Source organism: Micromesistius poutassou, assembly GCF_964030765.1.
Source record: "Micromesistius poutassou genome assembly, chromosome: 1".
In the NCBI taxonomy this organism is placed as follows: domain Eukaryota; kingdom Metazoa; phylum Chordata; class Actinopteri; order Gadiformes; family Gadidae; genus Micromesistius; species Micromesistius poutassou.
In genome coordinates this window covers 15,282,652-15,305,071 of record NC_140271.1, presented here as the reverse complement: position 1 = coordinate 15,305,071, position 22,420 = coordinate 15,282,652, and the positions used below count along the sequence as shown (strand labels likewise).

The window sequence follows — 22,420 nt, the reverse complement described above, 5'->3', positions numbered from 1 at the left end:
CACCTCCTCCACACACACACACACACACACAGGCAGACACGCACACGCACGCACACAGACACACACACATACACACACACAGACACACTCACACAGGCAGACACACACACACACACACGCAGACACGCACACGCATGCACACACACACACACACGCAGGCAGACACACAAACGCAGACAGACACACACACGTACATGTACACACACGCAGACACGCATGCAGTCACGCAAACGCACACACACGCACGCAGTCACGAACACACACACACACACAGACACACACACAGACATGCACACACACTCACAAATGCACACACAGACTCAGAAACAAACAAAGCTCACACAAACACACACACACACACACCCCCTCATGCACACCTTACACACACACACACACACACACACATTCCACAGGAGCTCAGGGGGTGGGGGGTGGGTGGGTATGGATGGAGGGGGGGGGGTGGGGGGGTTACGGGTGGTACAAGTCGCCTCGCACAATCAGATCCACGGCCACACCTTCAGCAGCGCGCTCAGAAGAGACCTGACACGATACAAGTCGAACTTTACAAACAAAACAATCGCGACGAACGAAGACACCGTCTAGGAGGAGGGGACGGACGGACGGACTCCCCCCCCCCTGGACCCCGCCCGGCCAGGGCCCCTGGTCCCCTCACACCGGGGGGTCCAGTGGAGGAGACCACCCTTCCAGGACTACGCTAAGCTAGGCGTGTGGCATCGAGAGGGGAGAAAACGGTCGCCATGCCAACAGCCGTGTGTTTTTCGTGTCGTTTTGTTGTTCTGTCGCACGTTTTCCATTCCTACGGGCAGGTTGTGTGGACCCGTATGTGTGTGGGGGGGGGGGGGGGTCTCCATGCGATGTGTGTGTGGGGGTCCTGTCTCCTTAAGGTCCTGGTTGATGTTATTTTTATGGTTATTATTATTATTATTGAGTATTTATGTGACTGCTGGTGGACGGCGCTCGCCGCGGCCTGGCAGCGGGAGAGATAAACCAGACACGACAGCGACGCACTCGCTGCCGGGCCCCCCCCGGCAGAGCGCCGTCCCTCACCAGGCTATGACGTGTTTCACCGCCGCGACGGTTAATAACGATTCTGACAAACTCGCTTAGCAAACAGCGAGCGAAACGAGAGGATTCAGACGGGAAGAGGTCTGGATCCTAACAGGTGGCGGTTCTCATCCTCAGACAATGGTAGTAGTAGTAGTAGTGGCACCTGTACAGGCTACAAACAAAACCTAACGCGGCACTCGATAGCGTAGAACCAGGCTATAGTGTTGAAACCTCACAATTTGCTGCTAACCTTAACAGCTCTTCCAGTGTCACGCTGGTGGAGAACGCTTTTGACAATCTGCATCCTTGGGTGGAGAGGGTGTCTCGACCTAAGGGCACAGAGCCACGGGAGGCCAGACACAGACGGGTGTTGTCACCTGGCGACGACCAATTATCCTCTGTTAACTTCTTTTATTTTTAGATCAATGCTGACAGTCACCGGGCGCTTCTGGGGCCCCCCGCTGGCGGTCTTAATACACTGCATCCCGCCCGCCTAAACGACAGAACTCACCCTGTTTTCCTCCTCCTCCTCCCCTCCCCTTGTATGACCATTTTTCCCATAATTGAATGAGCGCGGCCAGTCAGCTGTGCATGAAAGGGCCTCTGTGGTGATAAACACTGGTGTATTTGTGTTTGAGGTGACTGAGCCACGAAACCAGCTGTGAAAAACAGGTGGTCCCCCCCCCGGTTCGCAGCCTGACTTAGCCCTGTTGCTCATGGGCTTAGTGCCTATGCACAAGGCTTCCAAAGTGTGCTGGAAAATCACCAGCCCTTGAACGGGCAGGGGGAAGTGGGTTCTGGGGCAGGCAGGAGTAGAGGGCAGGGAGGGAGACCGACCAACAGGGTAGGTGGCCACGTAGAGTAACAGCCGGACCGGACAGAGAGCCAATTAGTCCGTCACCATCACGCCTCGTTTTCCTCCGGACCAAGCGGTCAGGCTTTCCTTTCGCGGTTCGAGGTGTCCGACCGTGGTTCATTTTTTAAGTCGACATGCACTTAGCACCCAAGTACCATATATTCTCTACATGTTAAACTAATAATAAGCGCCTAAAGTCATGCATCTTCAAACTGTTTTACTGTGTGTACAGCAGTTATTTCCAGGGTGACCTGCTTTTTTTGTTGGGTGGGTGGGGAGGGGGTTCTTCTGAGATTTGTATTGCCCACTGATGATTAGTTTTCAATGTTGACTTGACCACCATGTTGTGTTGTGTGCGACCATTGGGAACTGCAGAGAAGAGGATGAGAGAGAGGAGCTTTATCTTAAACACAAGGAACATTCCCTCAAGAAACTCAGAGCAGCCCTCCTCCATCTCTCACTCTCTCCATCCATCTCTCTCACCCTCTCCATCTCTCTCACCGTCACTCTCACTCTCCCTCCATCTCTCTCTTATTCCCTCCTCTCTCTCTCACTCGCTCCACATCTCGCTCCTCCCCTCCATCTCTCTCACTCCCTCCATCTCTCTCACTCCCTCCATCCCTCTTATTCTCCCCACCTCTCTCAATACCACCACCTCTCTCACTCCCTCCAACTCTCTTAGGCCCTGTCCCAATTCTCCCCCTTCCCCTAGATTTGAGCCCTAACCCTAGATTTGAGCCCTAACCCTAGATTTGAGCCCTAACCCTAGATTCTGCGCGTTCCCGCGAAGGGGTAGGGTGTCCCAATACTTAAGGGAGCAAGGGGGAGTGCTTTTTTTTCCTTAAAATCAACCCTTGAATGCTAGCCAGCTCGGTAACGGTAACTAACTTAAGGGGAGAGAAATGGGACTGGGCCTTATTCTCTCCACCTCGCTCTCACTACCTCCACCTCTCTCACTCCCTCCATGTCTCTCACTCCCTCCTTTGTCGCTACTGTTTTGCGTAGGTCGGTCGCAGCGTTTCATGTCATGGCTGTCTATTTCATTTTGTTTTTCTGGTGGTAATACGGACGAGACATTGTTCTGATGTCGAACTGGCTTCTCATTATGCGCGCTCCCCAATCTGCTCTCTCTCTCTCGAGTCCCAAATACCTTTGCTTTCTTTTATACAAGTAAAAAAATAAGGAATAGAGAGAGAGAGAGAGAGAGAGAGTGTGAGAGAGAGAGAGATAGGCATGTCACCCTGAATTAACCGTTTCAGGGGGATTTTAACCAACCACACACACCGTGACATTCCTCTCCGTGACAATCGGCGAGCTGTGATGAGGAACAGTGGGGTGCTATGGTCTGTCTGCCGGGTGGCTCGTCTGTAAACTAAACCTAATAGGACGACGTGCCCCTGACGTCTCGTTCTAAAAGTGACCATTATGGGCGTCCGAACACAAGCCTGTCTCTGGGCCGCGGTACACTGCCTGATTTGTCTCAAATGTGTCACACGAGTTACGGCGCACACCAGACGACAGACACATATGTATAAAAGCACATGGAGACATACACACACACACACACACACACACAAACAATTAAGCTAAACCACCGCCAACAGTAATCCTCTCAAAATGGCGGCCTGACAGCCAGAGGGCGGGGCAGCGAGGGAGGGAGGGGTTGAGAGAGATGCCCCCCCCTCCATCTGGGGACACTTACCCCCTGTAACCCGGGGTCCCAGTGTCCCTGGGGGTCCCTGGCCCCGCAGGGCCCCATGTGAAGCCCCTAACCAGGGAGTCAACCAGTCAGCCAGCCCAGCCAGTTAGCCCGCTAGTCAGCCAGCCAGCTAGTCAGCCAGCAAGTTAGCCCACTAGTCGGTTAGCCAGTCAGCCAATCAGTCAGCCAGCCCGACATCCAGCCAGCCAGTTAGCTGGTCAGCCGGCTAGTCAACCAGCTAGTCAGCAGGCCAGCTAGTCAGTCACCTAGTAAGCCAGCCAGCTAGTCAGCCTGGCAGCAGGGAAAGCAGGCCAGTGAACTCTGTCTGCCCTCTGTTGTTTTTTTTATAGATTAAAACCCCCTGAAGGCTTTACTCCTTCAACTCCACCACAGCCACAAAGGTATTTTTAACCAAATGTGAGGTTGAGGGATACACACACACACACACACACACACATACTCACACTCACACTCCCACACACACACACAAAAACAATCACACACACACACACACAATGCCAAGCGCAAAGGAAACAACAGGAATACCATGAAGGCCGGCTTACTCTTTGTTCAGAGAACGGCGAGAGCTGGGGTGGAGTGGGTGGAAATAAATGACACCGCTGAGTTTTGGATGCCGACATACTGGAGAATCTAGAGCAGAGACGCCCGTTATACCTGTACATATCTGCATCAGGGACTATCTCCTCATTCATACGCCAAGCACGACCACACACACACACACACACACACACACACACACACACACACAAACACACAGAATCAAAGTCCAAGACAATCTCGCCCAAACGCCAGTGTGTGTTCAGGTTTTGCAATGTGACGTCAATCCTTAGTTGTGAGTGGACAATCCATGCCTCTGATGTTTGTTGCAAACAGGTATTAAGAAGAGCGTACTAGACACGGTTTCCCCGGCAACAGTAGAGCCCACAGACCCGGCCCCCCCCCCGCCTCTCTCCCAGCACTCCCCCCCCCCCCCCCCCCTCTCCTCCCATTGGTCGACGAGGAGACCCTGAGCTTTTATAGGGCAGGAGAAAGCTGAGAAATAAAGACAGATCCTTCCAAGGTTGGACAGGTTTCCATGTTCAGAATAAGCTGTTTGATCCATTATCCCTTTGCGCTCATCTTGTAATTAACTGCACTTTTTCTTTACCCCTATAAGAGTACATTGATGGGGGATGCCATATTAAGATTCAAATGTCTTTTGTTTTGTTTTATGACTGTCAAGCTTTGTCTTTGTTTTGTGTTTGGACTGGTTTTGAGGGCCAACGACAAGTTGTAACAATCGTGACGCTTTGTCATGGTCCATATCTCCTCAAATGTCTTTAATTGAAATTATATTTGCCGTTTTCTTTCTCTGGATCGATGGCATCAATGTTGAAGCGGTACATGAACCAGTGGAACGGTTTAAGAGTCTAGCTCACCAACACTTTCACGCCAGGCGCTTTGAACGGTGCCGATGGGAACCTCAAGCTCACGCTAAACACATTTCCCATTCCAGGACATGGAAGACCGCGCTAGCTAGCCAGGTCGCTGTCCTTCTTAGACAGAGCGCTGACGACCCACACAAAGGGTTAACGACAAGACAAAGGCCGCCCGCGGCCTGTTCCAAGTTATGTTTTTGCACATTTGTGAGATTCTAATGTCAGTATTTTATGTTTTCCAAGTGCCTTTTCATAGGTGAAATATAGAAGCTATAAAGTATACAAAAAAAATATATGAATATATATAAAAATATATTTTCCTGCCATGTTCTGCGGTCTGACAGAACGCAGAAATATAGAGTTGTAAAAGTCTCCAATTGGTACAACATAGCGACGTTCTCCTGTTTTAGAGGAATTTTATTACGATATTGATAATGAGGTCAATGAAAAAAAAGAAAGTGTTTAATAAAATTGCATTTTATACAATCTGTGCCTTTTGTCGCACATTTCACTTCCAGAAGTCTTCTGCAGTGCTCCGAGCATACAACTCTATGAAGCTTTCTACTAAAAACACTGAAAGTATTTTTAAATAATGATTTAATGATTACAGAAATGCCATTAATCAGAAGGGATCAGTGTATCATTTGGTAGAGCAAGACGTTCCTTGGTGCATAAAACCATGAGGCTCAAGAGCTTCAATGGAGAGCCACATTGTTCTCATGTCAAATCAAACAGCATATTAATAATAACCACAATAAAGCCAGGATGGTTTCGAGGGAGTGGCCTCTGCAATGTACCGTGTGTCCGACAGTAACAGGATGTAAGGGAGGAGAGGGAAAGAGAAGGCGGGACCCCGGGACGTGAGTTGAGTGTTCAGGGTAACAATCGGTTACGCTGGCAGTCCCTCAAAGCAGAGCCGGCCCCAAAACCGTGTTATTATTGGTTGGAAGGTTAGGCCCGCCCACTTTGACATTCAGAGCCAATCTCAAACTGTAAGACGACGTGGAGACAATTGAATGTACAGTGCACTGTAAGTCAATGGCATGCTTTGTTGGATGGATGCATAAACGGAACTAAAAGGGTATAAACTACTTCATATTATTACAACTATACCAAAAATATGGACACATTTTCAAGTCGATCGAAAAAACAATAAGGATTTTATTGGGGAATATAATTTACAGAGGCTGGGGAGGGGAGGGGGGGGGGGGCTCATGTTTCTGAGTTTTGTTGCCTTTGTTGTTTCTTCTGTTGGTCTTCTTCCAGAAGGCTTAGCTCCTCCTCTAGCCGCTCCTTAGCGCGCACAACCTGGACACACACACACACACACACACACACACACACACACACACACACACACACACACACACACACACACACACACACACACACACACACACACACACACACACACACACACACACACACACACACACACTTTCAGCATGGCTTGCAGCAGTGAAGGCTGGTCACACTGTAATGATAATAGACCTCAGGGTTCCTCCTTGAATATTATGTACCAGATTCATCTCAAAGTTTACCACCATTTTACTAATGACATACCATGACATACAACCTCTCTGACATGCAGGTCACAGATGCTATCACTTCCCAAGGTGCATCAGTATCAAGATAAACTAAACTTCATTTTCCCATTGAGCAAACCAAAGTGGCGTTTTGAGAAACTTTGTAGTATCACTGAACTTGACGGCCAAAACATCAGACAGAGAAACGAACAAGATATACTTTGTAAACGGGGCATCTCTTGCCCAATCACAGAAGAGCCACTATAATCTGGTTGGCTGGTACTAAGTGCACCTGATAGGTCCATTTGGGAGTGCAGCTACACGCACCTTTGACTGCAGGTAAAACGAACCGCCCACAGACTTGTCATTGGCCTTGAACAGCTGGTCGTAGTTCTGCAGAACGGACACACACACACAAGATCAGTTATCAAGAACTACTATTACAATTTCTAATACAATATTTACTTCCATTGACTTAAAACCAATACAACATAAAGAACACAACCAGCAACAATCTCTCACACACACACACACACACACACACACACACACACACACACACACACACACACACACACACACACACACACACACACACACACACACACACACACACACACACACACACACACAGCAGCACCGGCCGTACCTTCTCGATCTCCTCGGGGGTCAGGGTGCTTATGTTGAGGATCTGCTGCGCTTCCTGGACGCTCATCCCCGTGATGCTGGAGGTGGCGGCCGACTGCTGACCCGACCGGCCGCGGGCCTGAGCGGCCGCCTGGCTGGCTGAGCAGGCGCACGCAAGACACCACAGGTAGGTCAATTATTCACAACAACAACAACAACAACAACAAAAAACACACGGGACTCTATACTTCAAATATTGTGTTACAAAGAAGTGTGGCCGTCAGCTGTGGCGCTATTGTGTGGAAGATACCTGCGTATTCCTGTCGTAGCGCCCGCGCAAACGCTCTCCCCACCACCTGTGCTCCCATGACCACGATTTGAGCCAGGTACCTCGCCTGGATGGGGAGGAGAAACGCATGGCGCTCAGAGCGCGGATCTGACAGACCGCTGGAGAAGCGGGACAGACATGTTTCATAGACGGAGACATGGGTCATGAATGATAAACGGAGACATGGGTCATGGGGTTATATAGCAGAAGCCTTCGTCAAAAAGCCATTTATATTGCACCTAGATACAGGTCATGATGGAGCAGGTAGGGGCTCGGCTCGTCCCATACGGTAAGTCTACCCCAGCCATGGAGATGTTAGGACATCCTGAGTAGGACATCATGTGCCTTCTCCTCCATTGACAAGTCCATGCAATGTTGACTGTAGTCCGTGCTACTCGCTCCCGATCTATCTTTCTTCACAATTAATGACATGAATGAACTGACATGAAGGGCATCGGTAGGAAAGATAAGCATTGCCGTTGGGCCCTACTATGCAAACGTGTTGTGTTTATGAATGGACCGATGTAGGATCACCATTACGAAACATAAGAACCAGCCCTGATCTTCTGTTATACGCACACTACGTTATAAGTTACTACTCTGGTGACAGCATAACACTGAAATACGTCCTTACCATATTATGAAACAATGAACAACGACCGCGCCAGGAACGGGGAGTTATATTCTTCACATGTAGGACTATTCCATGGACGAACTCTGAGCAAAGTCACCGCGGGGTCAAAGTTGAGGGAGCATGGACACGCTGAAAATGTGAGGACTGCAAAGTAAACCTGACGCAAGGGTCTGCAGAAAATGTATTAGCGCCATCTAGCGGCGCGGAGGTAAAATGACAGAACAATTTCGTTCATCAGTATAAATGCAATGCAATAATAGGCATAGTGCATATGTGCATAATGCATGCATATTATGCAGCTATCAGTAAGAAACACGGCGAAAATTTGATACGTTTCAAAAGGTATTTATTTCACCTTTTGAAAACAATGAAAATACTCATGAAGCCATTAAGTAAGTCAGAGAATACATCACTACACATTACAATGTAAAAAAGATTAACATTGGAAGGCTAAAGAACATCCCAGGTAAGACCATGTTAGAAATTGCAGGCACGAATACGTTACACATTGACACGAACGACCCCCTGTGTTCACCTTAGGAACTGCACCATGTGCATATTCCACTTGAGGTTGAAGGTCTATTGATTCCGTTCTAATATCATCGTTTGTAAACATCAACATGATTGGTTATGAATTCATGACAGTATTGCATTCTACTGTAGCCCTGATTGTAAATGGCAGCTTGCGTTTGTAATACTGCACTGTAAATAAGAAGTAAGACATTATCCGTGAGCTATTGCTAATCATAACAAAGTGAGTCAAGACTTATAAAAGAAAATTATAGCCATTCTGAATAACCCAACCACATAAATAAATCCCGTCTTATTTTGAACCTAAAATATGCCATCTAATACTATTAATGATGGTTTACAACACCAATAAATGACTCCTAAAGTCCCTCTAACCATGTCTATAATGTTCATGACTGGCACAAATAATATCACCTGAAATGGCACAATGGAATTAAACTCTTACAATGACTGTTAACAAAAACGTTGTTTGCATAAATACAAATTCCAGTTTGCTTAAACAGACATATTGGTGACCCTGATGTTTTGTGTGTGTGTGTGTGTGTGTGTGTGTGTGTGTGTGTGTGTATGTGTGTGTGTGTGTGTGTGCAGTTGATATCCAGTAATCTTTAAAATTCTACAGTACAGTCATAGGAGGCCAATGCACCACCAGGAATAGAGATGGCGTTTATTGTGTGTGTGTGTGTGTGTGTGTGTGTGTGTGTGTGTGTGCACATGCGTGTTTGTTTCTGTGTGTGTGTGTGTGTTTGTGCGCTACCTATTTATGCATAGGTTCAGAGGTTGTGCACCAAAGGGGAAGACAGTTAAGAGTGAGTGTAAAGTCCCAGTTTTGTGTGTATTTTTTCTCTTTTACAAACACATGCTATTCAGTTGTGTGAAACAAGGTATCTCAAAAAAGGTGTGTAATCTCTTGGACATTTCAAAGACACGTTGTGGTGGAACGGGATGCCGTCACCGGACACTGAAAAAAACAAATCATGCTGTGCTTCTGAGATCGACCACCATGTCCGGACACTACGGAGGTAAGCTGGTAACATGCACGCTCCACCCGTTTGTATGAATCCACTGAATGCTATCGCTGTTACCGCCCCCTAGTGGGGACTTCTGGAATTTATTATTGGTTGCGAGGACCCTGTAAGATCGCCTGCAGGCTGCTTTAGGTATTGCTGTTTTTAGGTACGGTGTGTTCCCCGCCATCGAGGGAGGCAACGTGAGACAACATATCAGACGCAGGACAGCAGGAAACCGGAACACGCTGGAATGGCAACATACAGGCTCTTTAGCTCCCTCTGGTGGTGGCTGGTCCAGGCTGGAGCAGAACCACCACCTCCACCACCGCCTCCACCCACCTCTAGTCATCCTGAAACACACAGACGTTACGGTTAATACAACACTGTTCTTAGGAAGGCGAGGATTCTGGGAACAGAACCAATCAAATGCCTTTAATGAAGAACGATTGGAAAACACTGACTTCCTGAAGAAATTATCGATCGAGGCTGCGTTCTAGAGGAAGTTTAACTTTTGTTTGCGCAAAATATACCTGCTGTTTTACGACTATTCAGTCAATTAGCAGACACCTTTATCCAAAGCGCTTTGCAGCGGATTCCACATGGATACGAACAACGAATCAGAGCAGTGCGTCTCGTCCCGCCCGCGGCACTCACCCACTCGTCCTCGTCCACGCCCTCGAAGGAGTCCTGGGGGAGGGGGTCGTCCATGTTCCCCAGCTTGGCCACCATGGCACTCAGCAGCTGGACCCCCAGGAGACACCGGTTAGTGAGGGGGGGGGCACCGTGCACACGCAAGTATATACACACACACATGTGCACACACACGCAAGTATATACACACATACACACGCAACCACACAAGCAAGCAAATACAAGCATATACAAACACACACACACACACATATATAGAAACACACACACACACACACACACACACACACACACACACACACACACACACACACACACACACACACACACACACACACACACACACACACACACACACACCTCGTCCTTCTTCTGCTCGTCCGTCTTCTCCTCCAGGTAATAGGAGGAGGGCATGTACTTCTTCACTGGGACCTCCTTGGGAGCCTCGCTCACTGGGAGAAAGACAAAGGATTTAGTGTGTGTGTGTGTATGTATGTATGTATGTGTGTATGTATGTCTGCATGTGTATGTATGTACGTGTGTATGTATCCATGTGTTTAAGTATCCATGAGTAAGTGTGGGAGTATGTGTGTATGTGTGTTTGTGCGTGACGTGAGTATGTGTGTATATGTGCGTGTGAGTATGTGTGTATATGTGCGTGTGAGTGAGTATGTGTGTATATGTGTGTGTGTGTGTGTGTGTGTGTGTGCTTGAGTATGTGTGTATATGTGCGTGTGAGTGAGTATGTGTGTATATGCATGTGAGTGTGTGAGAATGTGTGTATATGTGTTTGTGTGTGCATGAGTATGTGTGTGCGTGTGCGTGAGCGTGTGTGTGTGTGTGTGTGTGTGTGTGTGTGTGTGTGTGCGTGACCATGTATATGTGTGTGTGTGTGTGTGTGTGCGTGAGCATGTATATGTGTGTGTGTGTGCGTGAGCATGTATATGTGTGTGTGCGTGTGTGTGTGTGTGTGTGTGCGTGTATATGTGTGTGTGTGTGTGCGTGCGTGCGTGCGTGCGTGTATATGTGTGTGTGTGTGTGTGTGTGTGTGTGTGAGCAGACCGGGGGCCATGTCCTTGGGGCGGAGGCTGGCGGTGCGGTGCTTCCCGTTGGACCCGGCCAGCCAGGCGGAGGAGGAGAGGGAGGACTCCCACCACACCGCCGTGTCCGGGAACAGGTCGTCCTGGAAGAAGTCTTTCTGCAGCCCGGGGGAAACAGATAAGAGACATGAGGGGGAGGGCTTCAGCACGCACCATCTGTAATAACACTAAGTTTTTATATAGCATATTGTGATCATTATTAATTATTAATTGGTTCTAAACGTTAAAAACAAAATTTCTTGTGAAAGCACAGCAATCTGAATAATAAGAGTTAATATGTAGCATCACTACATATTATCACTGTAGTCTGGTCGGTGAATGCACTTAATTGTATTCCTTATAATAACGAATAGAGTTCTATTCTATTCTATCCGAGCGGTGCAGTTCCGCCCTACAGCCACTAGGGGCCGCCAATGCCTCACCTTGACGCGGGGCACCTTGAAGGCCACGGGCTCTATGGTGGTCTTGGTGAGGATCAGCCCGCGGGCCACCTCCACCTCACGCACGTCACACGCCGTCTTGGGCAGGAAGGTCAGACCCTGCACACAGGAGGCAGCGGAAGAACATTCAGGAACACAAGAGTCTTAACCTCACCGTGCGTTCATACGCAAAACTACACGCTGAAAATGAAATAAATAATTGTTTTAAGTAATTATAGTAAATAATGTTGTATTTTTATTTCTACAATCATTCCCTGATGCAATTATATGTTTCTCTGTCTGCTTCTTATTATACATGTCATCTTTTTAGCTGCTGCTGTTTGTTTTCTGTCTGTTTCTGTCTGTCCTTCTACAGAGCGCGGGCCGTCCTGGCTGTGTGGGGGGGGGGGCCGTTACCTTGTGGGGCTCCTGAGAGCTGAAGCTGCTGCAGTCCAGGAAGTACGGCTGCTCCGGAACAATCTCGTAGACGCACACGCGCGTGTCTCCCTGGAGGACAGAGGAACAACCTCAACACTGTCACACTGTGTGTGTGTGTGTGTGTGTGTGTGTGTGTGTGTGTGTGTGTTTATTGTGTGTGTTTATTGTGTGTCTGTGTCTTTGTGTGTGAGTCGTGTGTGTGTGTGTGTGTGTCTTGTGTGTTTATTGTGTGTGTGTCTTTGTGTGTGTGAGTCGTGTGTGTATATGTGTGTGTGTTTGGGTCTTTTGTGAGTGTGTGTGTATGTGTGTGTGTGTGAGAGTCTTGTTTGTGTGTTTGTGTTTGTATTGTGAGAGTTTGTGTGTGTGAGTGAGAGTCGTGTGTGTGTGTATCTTGTGTGTGTGCGTGTTAGAGTTGTGTGTGTGCGTGTGTGTTAGAGTCGTGCGTGTGTGTGTGCATCGTGTGTGTGTGTATCTTGTGTGTGTGCGTGTTAGTCGTGTGTGTGCGTGTGTGTTAGAGTCGTGCGTGTGTGTGTGTGTGTATCGTGTGTGTGCATCGTGTGTGTGTATCTTGTGTGTGCTCACCTTGCCGGTGAGGAAGAGGAGGCTGGTGTCGGGGTCGTAGAAGGGGATGAGGGTGGAGGGGGACACGTCCCCCTCGGTGGTGGCGACGGGCCCGGAGGCCAGGGCCCCCACGGAGTACAGGGACAGCTCCCTCTGACTGAGACTGCACACACACACACACACACACACACACACACACACACACACACACACACACACGGGCGGGCACAAACACACATATGCAGACACACACATGCATACAAGCACACACACATACACACAAACACACCAGAAGGTTAACAGAATTTGCCCAAGGTCAAGCTGACCTGAATTTTGTCAGAAACTGAAGCAACCTAATCCAAAAAAGATTTCATTCTCGTCTCCTGAGTGATGATGATTTTAGGGACGGGTTTCAGATACCTGTCGAATCCAGACACCAGGAAGTACTTCCCCTCACACACCCACACCACACGGGCCCCCCTGTGGCCCCCGGGTCCGGGGCCCTCCTGGGGGACGGGGGAGGGAGACAGAGAGACAGAGAGAGGGAGAGAGAATTGTTATGTTGATGTTGATGAAACAGCAAGGTATTGTGTGTGTGTGTGTGTGTGTGTGTGTGTGTGTGCGCGCTGCTCTGCGTACCTCGACCGGTGCGGCGGACTTGCGGGGGTCATAGATGCGGACCTTGCCGTCCTTGCAGACGGTGGCCAGCAGCGTGCCGTCAGGGCTCCAGGCCAGGCCGAAGATCTGCAGACGGGACACGGAGGAGACAGCAGCACCGTCAACACTGATGGGCCGTACCGTCGCATGGCCACTGGCCCTTTTTAAAACTAACGTGATCCTCAACACAGCCAGGAGATCTTTTATATCTGCAGCACACACTGACTATACACAGCAACGGTTGCATTGTTCCCTTCTGTGCCGTGGTGCGATCCAGGCCGGGGTTCTGAAATGGGGCTACATGTCTCCTGTTTTATAGTTTAAATATTTCTTATGAACAATTTGAAAATACTTCATCTTAATCACATTTTAAAAGTGTATTTTTCTACAGTGGCCGGTCACAGACGTCTGTACCGTGTAGGTCTACTGCTGGCCCAGTTTGTGTTGGCCAATCGCCCGCCTCTAGAGCCCCGCCTCCAGCCACGTGATAGGTCAGAAACTGTTCACCAAGATCTGAGCTCATCCTCCGCCAGACTTTGAGTATGAATCTACAGTCCGCTCTGTGAGACTTCAGGGGGGGTTAGCATCTGAACCCCGAGAGGGAGACCCCCAACCAAGAGGGGACCCCCCAACCAAGAGGGGACCCCCCAACCAAGAGGGGACCCCCCCACCCAAGAGGGGACCCCCCCACCAAGAGGGGACCCCCCCCACCCAAGAGGGGACCCTCCCACCCAAGAGGGGACCCCCCCACCCACCTGGTCCTGGTGTCCCGAGAGCACCTTGACCTCCTGGCCCGTCCCCAGGTCCCACAGCCGGACGGTCAGGTCGTAGGACGAGGACACCAGCAGCCCGCAGGCCACCGGGTGGAACCGGATGGAGTAGATCTTCTCCGTGTGGCCTGTGAGTGGACAGGGCAGCCGTCAATCACCTGCTGGGACGCACCCTGGACGGGGGCCAGGTGGGCGGGATTATTCTAGGCTTTGTGATGAGGGGACCGGGGAATGAGCGAACAATGACTTTTGGGTTTGGTTTGATCAGTGTTGTAAAACTGGAACCGCCGTAATCGGATGTGTGCTCTAGAAACACATCGAGGTATCGTCTGTCTCTTGACTCTCTCACAGTGTGTTGGCTCTGCTGAGCTCTGTTATTCTTTACCGCTCACCCACGCTGAGATATAGACCATAATCATACATAAGCATACGCATCATTCTACGGATTCTATTTATTTGTAATGGTATGTGGAGCGTTTTAAAGTTTGCGTCATTCTACCCAATCTTTTTATTCATCATCATCATCGCTGATCTCCAGAAACCATCACACATTTGTACTAAGTAGTGAATGAGGCCACGCCCCCCCCCCCCCCCACGTGGTGAATGAGGCCACGCCCCCCCCCCCCCCACGTGGTGAATGAGGCCACGCCCCCCCCCCCCCCTACCCCCCCCTACCCTGCAGGATGAGGTCGGGCTCGGTCAGCGTCTCCGTCAGTCCTCCCTCAGGAACCGTCCACACGCGGATCTTTGCATCCTCGCCAGCTGAAGGTACACACACACACACACACACACACACACACACACACACACACACACACACACACACACACACACACACACACACACACACACACACACACACACACACACACACGCAGACAAGCACGCACACACACACAATCACAAAGAAAAGCACGCACACACACACAAACACAAAGAAAAGCACATGCACACACACACACACACACACACACACACACATTAACCCAGAGTCCCATGGCAGTGTTATCATGGGGTGTCCCGCGGGGGGGGGCTGCTCACCCACGGCCAGCCTGCGGGGGTCGAAGGGGTCCCAGCAGAGGTCGGCCACGTTCACCGCGTTCTGGACGGTGGGCAGGAAGGTGTCCGAGATCTTCCCGGGCTTAGAGAGCTGTGGAGCCGGCACACACACACACGCAAACGCACGCACACACACACACACACACACACATCAGTGAGCGGACGCGCACACACAGGAAACACACCGACGGGATGTGGTTGTTTCAGGTTCAAGCCTGATGATACGATCATCAGTTTATCTGTCATTTGACGCAATTTTCTTTTTATGATTCGACGTGTCGTTCTACCAAATCTATTTATTTGTAACCTTATGTTGAGCATTTAATCAAGCGTTTTAAAGTTTGCATTATTCTACCAAATCTATTTATTTGTAACGTGCGTTTTAACGTTACAAATAAATAGATTCGGTAGAATGACGCGTCATATCGTAATCTATCGTAACAGATTACGATACCGCTAAACTAACGCCAGCACGGACCGACTCACTCTGAACCGACTACCGTCCCATCCCGTTACCCCCCGTTAGTGGTGGATTTCATGATTGGTTTGCTTGATTCAGTTCCCGTCGGTCAGTTCACCAAGAAGAATCGTTCAGAATCGTTCGTTCGTTCGTTCGTTCAGTCACGTTTCCGGTAGCGGTGAATCATGGAATGCACGGTTCTCAGCTCCGTCAGAGTCCGTCAGACTCGGCTCCTCCCTCGTTCTCATTCTCAAACGAATCACGATCGTGCAATGGCGCAAACGGTCATCAATCAATACACCATTAACTAAGTTCCTTTCAGCTGAGGAGCGCTTCATGTTCGGAATCGGGATGGGTTTTCCCGGCTGGCTCGTGACTTCTGAAGTCCTCCAGTCTTCACCGCTTAACAGAGTCAGTGAACGAACAGCGAGTCACGAGTCAGCGCGACTCAGCGACCAGTGGGTGGAGCTGGGAGTCGAGTCTCGGAGAACGAACGAGACGAACGAGAGAGAACGGGGGAAACGGGGAATCAGGTCGCTTTCGTTCTTGTTAAAGAGTCGTTCAACTTCGAACGTTCGAACTGATTCGTTCGCAAACAACCCATCACTACCCCCCATCCACCCCCCCGGCGGCGGCGGCGGTACCTCCAGGACGGCGATCTGGCCCCCGGGGGTGGACAGCGGCACGGCCACACGCTGCGCGTTGGCGCAGAAGCCGTCGCACTCTCCGGGCGTGGTGAGGTTCAGCGCCTTCAGGTTGGTGATGTGCGTGTCGCGGTGGCGCAGCGCGCCCTGGATGTGGCGGAACTTGGAGCTGGGACCTGGGGGGGGGGTGGGGGTGGGGGCATCAGAAGGGGAGGTTGGGGATGGGAGGGAGACCAGAGGGGGAGAGCAGAGGGGGAGGTCAGGGGGGGGGAGAGCAGAGGGGGAGGTCAGGGGGGGGAGAGCAGAGGGGGAGGTCAGGGTGGGGGGGAGAGCAGAGGGGGAGGTCAGGGTGGGGGGGAGAGCAGAGGGGGAGGTCGGGGTGGGGGGGGGAGACCAGAGGGGGTCATCAGAGGGGGACGTTGGAGGATGGGGGAGACACCAAAGGGGGAGGTTGGGGACAAGAGAGGAGGAGGTCAGCGGGGAGGCCACATCTAGGCTAGACTTGGAGAGAGCCAAAGAGCCGATATTTTTATTCGAACTCATTGTTACTGACTTTGTTATCGTGCTCTTTTATTGTTGCTGCCATGTGACTGTTGGGGGACCAGGCCTCAAGTTTGCCAAAATTGTACTCTTGTGCACAATGCTAAAATGTAATAAGACAAACTCTGAATCTGAATGAACGTGAAAATGAAACGAGTGTCGTGTTCGAGAGAACGAGGATCTGCAGCGAACATCCTTTTGATTCATTTTTTACAACTAAAGTTGGTTCGTTAATTGATTGCAGGAATAAAAACGAAAAAATAAAAGATCAACCATTATTCATTATTATAATTGAACTGCGGTTTATATAACAGTCGTGAACGTAGGTATCCTAACGATCTCTGTGTGTTCTTGAATGCGTGTGTGTGTGTGTGTGTGGCTGCAGCCCGTGCCGGTCCTGCTCACCCATCAGGTTCTGGATGGCTTTGACGCTCTGGCTGGGCGCGGGCGCGGCTGCGGCTGCGGGTGCGGGCGCGGGCGCGGGCGCGGCCCGGGCCCCGGGGCCCGCGGACAGGCCTGAGGAGGAGGAGGAGGAGGACGGGGAGCGGGACGGGGCGCTGCTGCTGCTGCTGCTGCTGGCGCTGCTCAGCGTGCTGCTGGAGGCCGACAGGCCGGCCGCGGCCTCCTGCTCGCCCACAGGGAGACACGAGGCTGGCTTTGACTTTGGTTTTTCAGAAACCAGAAACAGAGCTCTTTGTTGTGGCCGGTTGGTCTTCGCCTTGGACCGACGGGCCACAACATGGAACTCTGATCTCTACAGCTCTACCCTCGAAGAATCCACTAAGACGCTCTACTTTCTTCGAAACTAGAGATTGCTGAGGCTTTGGTCGTTAGCAACGCTAGGACCCTTGCTAAGGTGTTAAAGGTGCTAGCAGGCAAACTTCACGAGTTAAACAGAGAAGGAGAGCAAGACATTCAAACTAAACCACCCAATAAACGTCCCCCTCCCTCTCTGCTCCCTCCCTTCCGACGTTTCTCCACCATTGGAGAAGTGTGGCATTTCCGCACCTGTGATTGACAGACAAGATGGATTCGCCGAACCAATCAGGGGCAGAGATACCCTGATTGGCTAGAAATGAGCTGGGACCGGTCCAAAAATCTAATTTGGTCCATACAGGGGCAGGCGGCATCAAACCACAACCGATTTTCTAAGAGCATTTCACTCACCAATAGCTGAAGGATGGCTATTGAATTTCTAACAAATCACACGTAAATAATAGCTCTTGAATCCTACCTACAGCACTACAGCACACACAAGTTTAGGTATTTCCGGCGTTTTCCACAGTCTCTCACCTCCTTGCTGCTCCCACTCGGCAGTTTCTTTGGCAGGGCCGTCTGATTGGCTGCCTTCGCTTTGGGTTGTTTGTCCGGGTTGAGGCTGACCTTGTCCACCTGAGATGAGGTCAAAACTTCATTATCTTTAGTTATGACACGGCTCTTCTCAGTGCTGTGGAACACTCCGTTCACTCGCATGGGCCTTCCCGACTTCCGGTGGTGAATTATTTTTCAATATTGACCGTTGCTAAGCATATAACGACCGCTGTCAAGGAAAGTGGCCGTGATTCACGTCTTTCGTATCACTCCGCAAGTAGTCCGGTAACTTATCAACCCCAGCGTACTCGGTTGCTAAGCGACGTCAACGTCTTTGGCGGACTATTTCTCGGCTGATCAACACTACCAATGGTAATTGTAAAAAGACACACCGTGTGAAGTTATTTTTTCGTTTTGGCAAGTAGCCGTGTAATAAGCGGGATAATGTATAGAACGTCGCCGGTCATTATCTAAAATAAGCCCCTTCCGGTTCGCCCTGTCGGGGCTTATTTCCCGATAATGACCGGCGACGTTCTATACATTATCCCTTACACGGTGGATGGGTGGGTGGGACGGTTGAGTGTGTGATGCTGAGGTGAGGCTCAGGGGGGCTGGTGGGTGTGGGTGTGGGGGGGGGGGGTACCTGTGCATTCCCTCCCTGCCACCACTCCTCGGCTGACTGGGCGGGGGTGGGGCCCGCGGTGTCCGGGTACAGGTCGGCGTGGAACTCCTGGCTCGACTGCTCGGGGTAACACACACACACACACACACACACACACACACACACACACACACACACACACACGCAGGGGTTAGCCAATCACTCAAACCCTCCACAGTGTGATCCAGTTGCGACGGAGACGGTGGATTTACCCTGAAGGTGAATCTGTCCCTGGATAAACCCCATCACTATCCTATTTCACAGTTTGAGCACTTTGCTTTGTACACATCTCTCTGATGGTGCCATGGGTGAGTAGCACCAACACAAAAGTACCGAACCTTAACCCTAAGAAAGATATCTTAACCCTTGTTTCAGATTCCTCCGGCCACTCTAGTCCGCACTCTATGTGGTTATCACTCTGAGACACGGCTGTGCAGAGTTTAAATGTTGTATGCGCTCCGCAGTGAGATGGTAAGCTTTGTTCTCGGTCCTGGATGTGTCAGATGAAGGCGTCTCGCTGGGTGATCACAGCCTAGTGGGTCCTGTGTGTGTGTGTGTGTGTGTGTGTGTGTGTGTGTGTGTGTGTGTGTGTGAGAGAGAGAGGGGTCCTAGGCATGTGTGTGTGTGTGTGTGTGTGTGTGTGTGTGTGTGTGTGTGTGTGTGTGTGTGTGTGTGTGTGTGTGTGTGTGTGTGTGTGTATGAGGGGTCCTGGGTGTGTGTGTGTGTGTGTGTGGGGGGGGGGGTTCCTGGACGTACGTGTGTGTGTGTGTGTGTGTGTGTGTGTGTGTGTGTGTGTGTGTGAGGGTTCCTGGACGTACGTGTGTGTGTGTGTGTGTGTGTGTGTGTGTGTGTGTGTGTGTGTGTGTGTGTGTGTGTGTGTGTGTGTGTGTGTGTGTGTGTGTGTGTGTGTGTGTGTGTGTGTGTGTGTGTGAGGGTTCCTGGACGTGTGTGTGCGTGCGTGTGTGTGTGCGTACCTTGCGGGGGACCTGGTAGCTGATGGGCACGATGCAGCTGTCCGTCAGCTGGAACACACGCATCACCTCACAGGACAGCGCGTCCATCGCCGTCTTGGGGACCGAGCACGCCCCCCGCGTGGGCGTGGCCGCCAGGAAGTGGCTGACTGCAGACGCAGGAAGGAGACGCGGAGCGGAGACACGAGAGACTCACAACTCTAACAAACACCAACACCTTCCTGCCTGGCTGTTGTGTGGCTGTTTGTTTATATTGTGTCTGTGTTGCTGTTGTGTTTGTGTTGTGTGTCTGTTGTGTTGCTTTTTTGTTGATGTTGTGTGTCTGTCTTGTGTTGTGTTTCTGTTGTAGTTCTATTGTGTTACTGTTGTGTTACTGTTGTAGTTCTATTGTGTTACTGTTGTAGTTCTATTGTGTTACTGTTGTGTTACTGTTGTGTTTCTGTTTCTGTTGGGTTGCTGTTGTTTCTATAGTGTGTCTGTTGTGTGTTGTGTTACTGTTGTGTTACTGTTGTGTTGCTGTTGTGTTTCTGTGTCAGTTGTGTTGCAGTGGTTTCTATTGCAGGCACGCTTGAGTCATTACTAAATCAACATGCACCTGATCCTCTCTCTCTTCTTCTCTCTCCCTCTCTCTCTCTCTATCTGGTTTGTTCTGGTATTATATAGGTATTATTAATACAAAACACCCTCCACTTAATTATTATCCATTCACAACACCTCTGATTAACTGACAATCTTATCTCTGGGTTAATCAAAACCGGTTTCTTTGTCAATCAGAGCCAGGTTGTAACAACCGTGTGATTCATTAAGGTTAATTTGTATCACCAGACGTTGAGAACTAGCGGGCCTTACCTTGAGAGAGGTAGGGCTCAGAAGCTGTGACCTCAAAGCAGTCGAAGATGGGGTCACCCTGTGGTTAATAGGAAACACATTATGAAATGGGACATTGGATTGGGTGATGCTGTCCCTTCCTAGGACAGCTCCCATTGGACGAAATTTCTGACCATCAAACAACTGTATGGACGGTTTTAAATGGAAACATGAGAACAGGCGATAAAACGCAAAGAATTCCTCTCTTACCATTCCACTAACGACGAGCAGGCCTGTGTCCACATCAAACATAGGAATCAGAGTCCTATGTAGAAAGGAGACAAGAAACACGAAAAAAAACCGTTTAGAATCCACTTTTCAACATATTGTGTTAAAAAAAAAATACATATATACATTCTACATCTTGACGCGTCATCTTGGGGCTTGTTCCATGGTACCCCCACTAGAGGGCGCCGTTACTGTTACAAAGGCAATACTGCGGCTCACAAGACGTTTCGTCACATAGCATCTGGACCGCGCATCAAATCACAAAGACGCCAAACTCCAGCAGCCGCATAAACAAATGACTTATTTGTTATATTCCATTTCCACACAATTCAGCCAACGAGGCCAGAAATTAATCTGCGGACAATCCGAGAAAATGTGTTGTTTACGACAAAAACAAACCTCAACCGCTCCAGTGAAGTGATGAATGGACTGTTTGAAAAAGAGGCCCCGGGTTTCAGAACGAAAACACGTCAAACATGTTAGTGTTACAACGCAGACCCCGCCGCTTCTGCTCTGAGGACCAGGGGTACCTCACACTGACCCCCCCCCACCCCCCCCCCCCCCCCCAAGCCCCAGGAAGTGGGACCCAAACAGGGGTCACCTGCCAAGCGCCAGCGAGCGACGGTACACACATCGGAGGATGGAAGGAGTCAGTCATCAGGATGAATGAACGGTGTGAATACAACCCCACTCAAAACAGGACGTGAAAGGTTTAGAGGCAGGGCTGGCCTTGTACAAACACCATTGAACACCTCTCGTATTGCCTCCTACACTTGACCCTTTTAATACTTCCTGCCTTACTCTTACGTCTCCCTCACTTTCTCACACAATGCCGCCTTATTGACTGTAATTCTTCTCTGATTTGGTCGGTGGCTTTTCCGGAAAAAATTTTCCACAGACAGCAGGAGATGCCTTCACAAACAGTGTCAGAAAGTATCAGAAACTGACCCGTAATGGTGGACTGGTGATAGGGTTAAGGTTATCTGAGGGTTAGGGTGAGGCTAAGAGAGACAGAGAGAGAGAGAGAGCGAGAGAGCGAGAGAGAGAGAGCGAGAGCGAGAGCGAGAGAAGGACCCTCCCTCATCTGCCATCACCTCTCACGGCCACTAATAGAGACTAGAAGTGACCTTCTGACCATGACAGCAGACATCAGCGCCAGCAGATATGAAGACTATATTAATATACTGCAGCCATGCGTGTGTGTGTGTGTGTGTGTGCGTGTGTGCATGCGTACGTCTGGCTGTGTGATTATAGGGACTGAGTGGACGTCTGACCCATTCGATAAGGCAGCAGAGATGAATCCGCGGTACATGACTGACTAATGACGGGGGTTGGATGATGGATGGGGCGGGAGCTGACGAGGGG

The 22,420-nt window shown here is 50.1% G+C and overlaps 2 protein-coding genes across 2 annotated transcripts in view; both read right to left on the bottom strand.

Annotated features, from left to right (window-relative positions):
- Window positions 1-5,642: 5,642 nt before the first annotated feature.
- Window positions 5,643-8,302, bottom strand: pam16 (presequence translocase associated motor 16). Its single transcript, XM_084488232.1, has 5 exons — window positions 8,178-8,302; window positions 7,526-7,610; window positions 7,238-7,374; window positions 6,916-6,981; window positions 5,643-6,370 (listed from the first exon to the last, which is right to left on the bottom strand). Exons 1-5 carry the CDS (start codon window positions 8,178-8,180, stop codon window positions 6,275-6,277), a joined length of 387 nt encoding a protein of 128 aa, XP_084344358.1. The 5' UTR covers window positions 8,181-8,302; the 3' UTR covers window positions 5,643-6,274.
- A 1,129-nt stretch (window positions 8,303-9,431) lies between these two features.
- Window positions 9,432-22,420, bottom strand: part of coro7 (coronin 7) — a gene marked incomplete at its 5' end in the record, with an annotated part of 96,201 nt that continues 83,212 nt past the window's right edge. The window contains 19 exon segments of the mRNA XM_084488223.1: window positions 9,432-10,068; window positions 10,373-10,459; window positions 10,730-10,821; window positions 11,432-11,567; window positions 11,892-12,008; window positions 12,306-12,395; window positions 12,909-13,050; window positions 13,308-13,393; window positions 13,527-13,631; window positions 14,300-14,442; window positions 14,990-15,076; window positions 15,356-15,464; window positions 16,478-16,653; window positions 17,423-17,642; window positions 18,311-18,409; window positions 18,972-19,067; window positions 19,964-20,109; window positions 20,810-20,867; window positions 21,038-21,092. Of these exon segments, the coding sequence (XP_084344349.1) occupies window positions 10,060-10,068; window positions 10,373-10,459; window positions 10,730-10,821; window positions 11,432-11,567; window positions 11,892-12,008; window positions 12,306-12,395; window positions 12,909-13,050; window positions 13,308-13,393; window positions 13,527-13,631; window positions 14,300-14,442; window positions 14,990-15,076; window positions 15,356-15,464; window positions 16,478-16,653; window positions 17,423-17,642; window positions 18,311-18,409; window positions 18,972-19,067; window positions 19,964-20,109; window positions 20,810-20,867; window positions 21,038-21,092 (2,053 nt within the window). The 3' untranslated portion in view covers window positions 9,432-10,059.

Bases quoted from the DNA above. Each gene is read 5' to 3' on its own strand.
- pam16 (XM_084488232.1), bottom strand. The intron at 6,982-7,237 runs GTACGGCCGGTG...TCCGTTCTGCAG, and splicing joins CCCCCGAGGAGATCGAGAAG to AACTACGACCAGCTGTTCAA. The intron at 6,371-6,915 runs GTGCGTGTAGCT...GTGTGTGTCCAG, and splicing joins CGTTTTACCTGCAGTCAAAG to GTTGTGCGCGCTAAGGAGCG.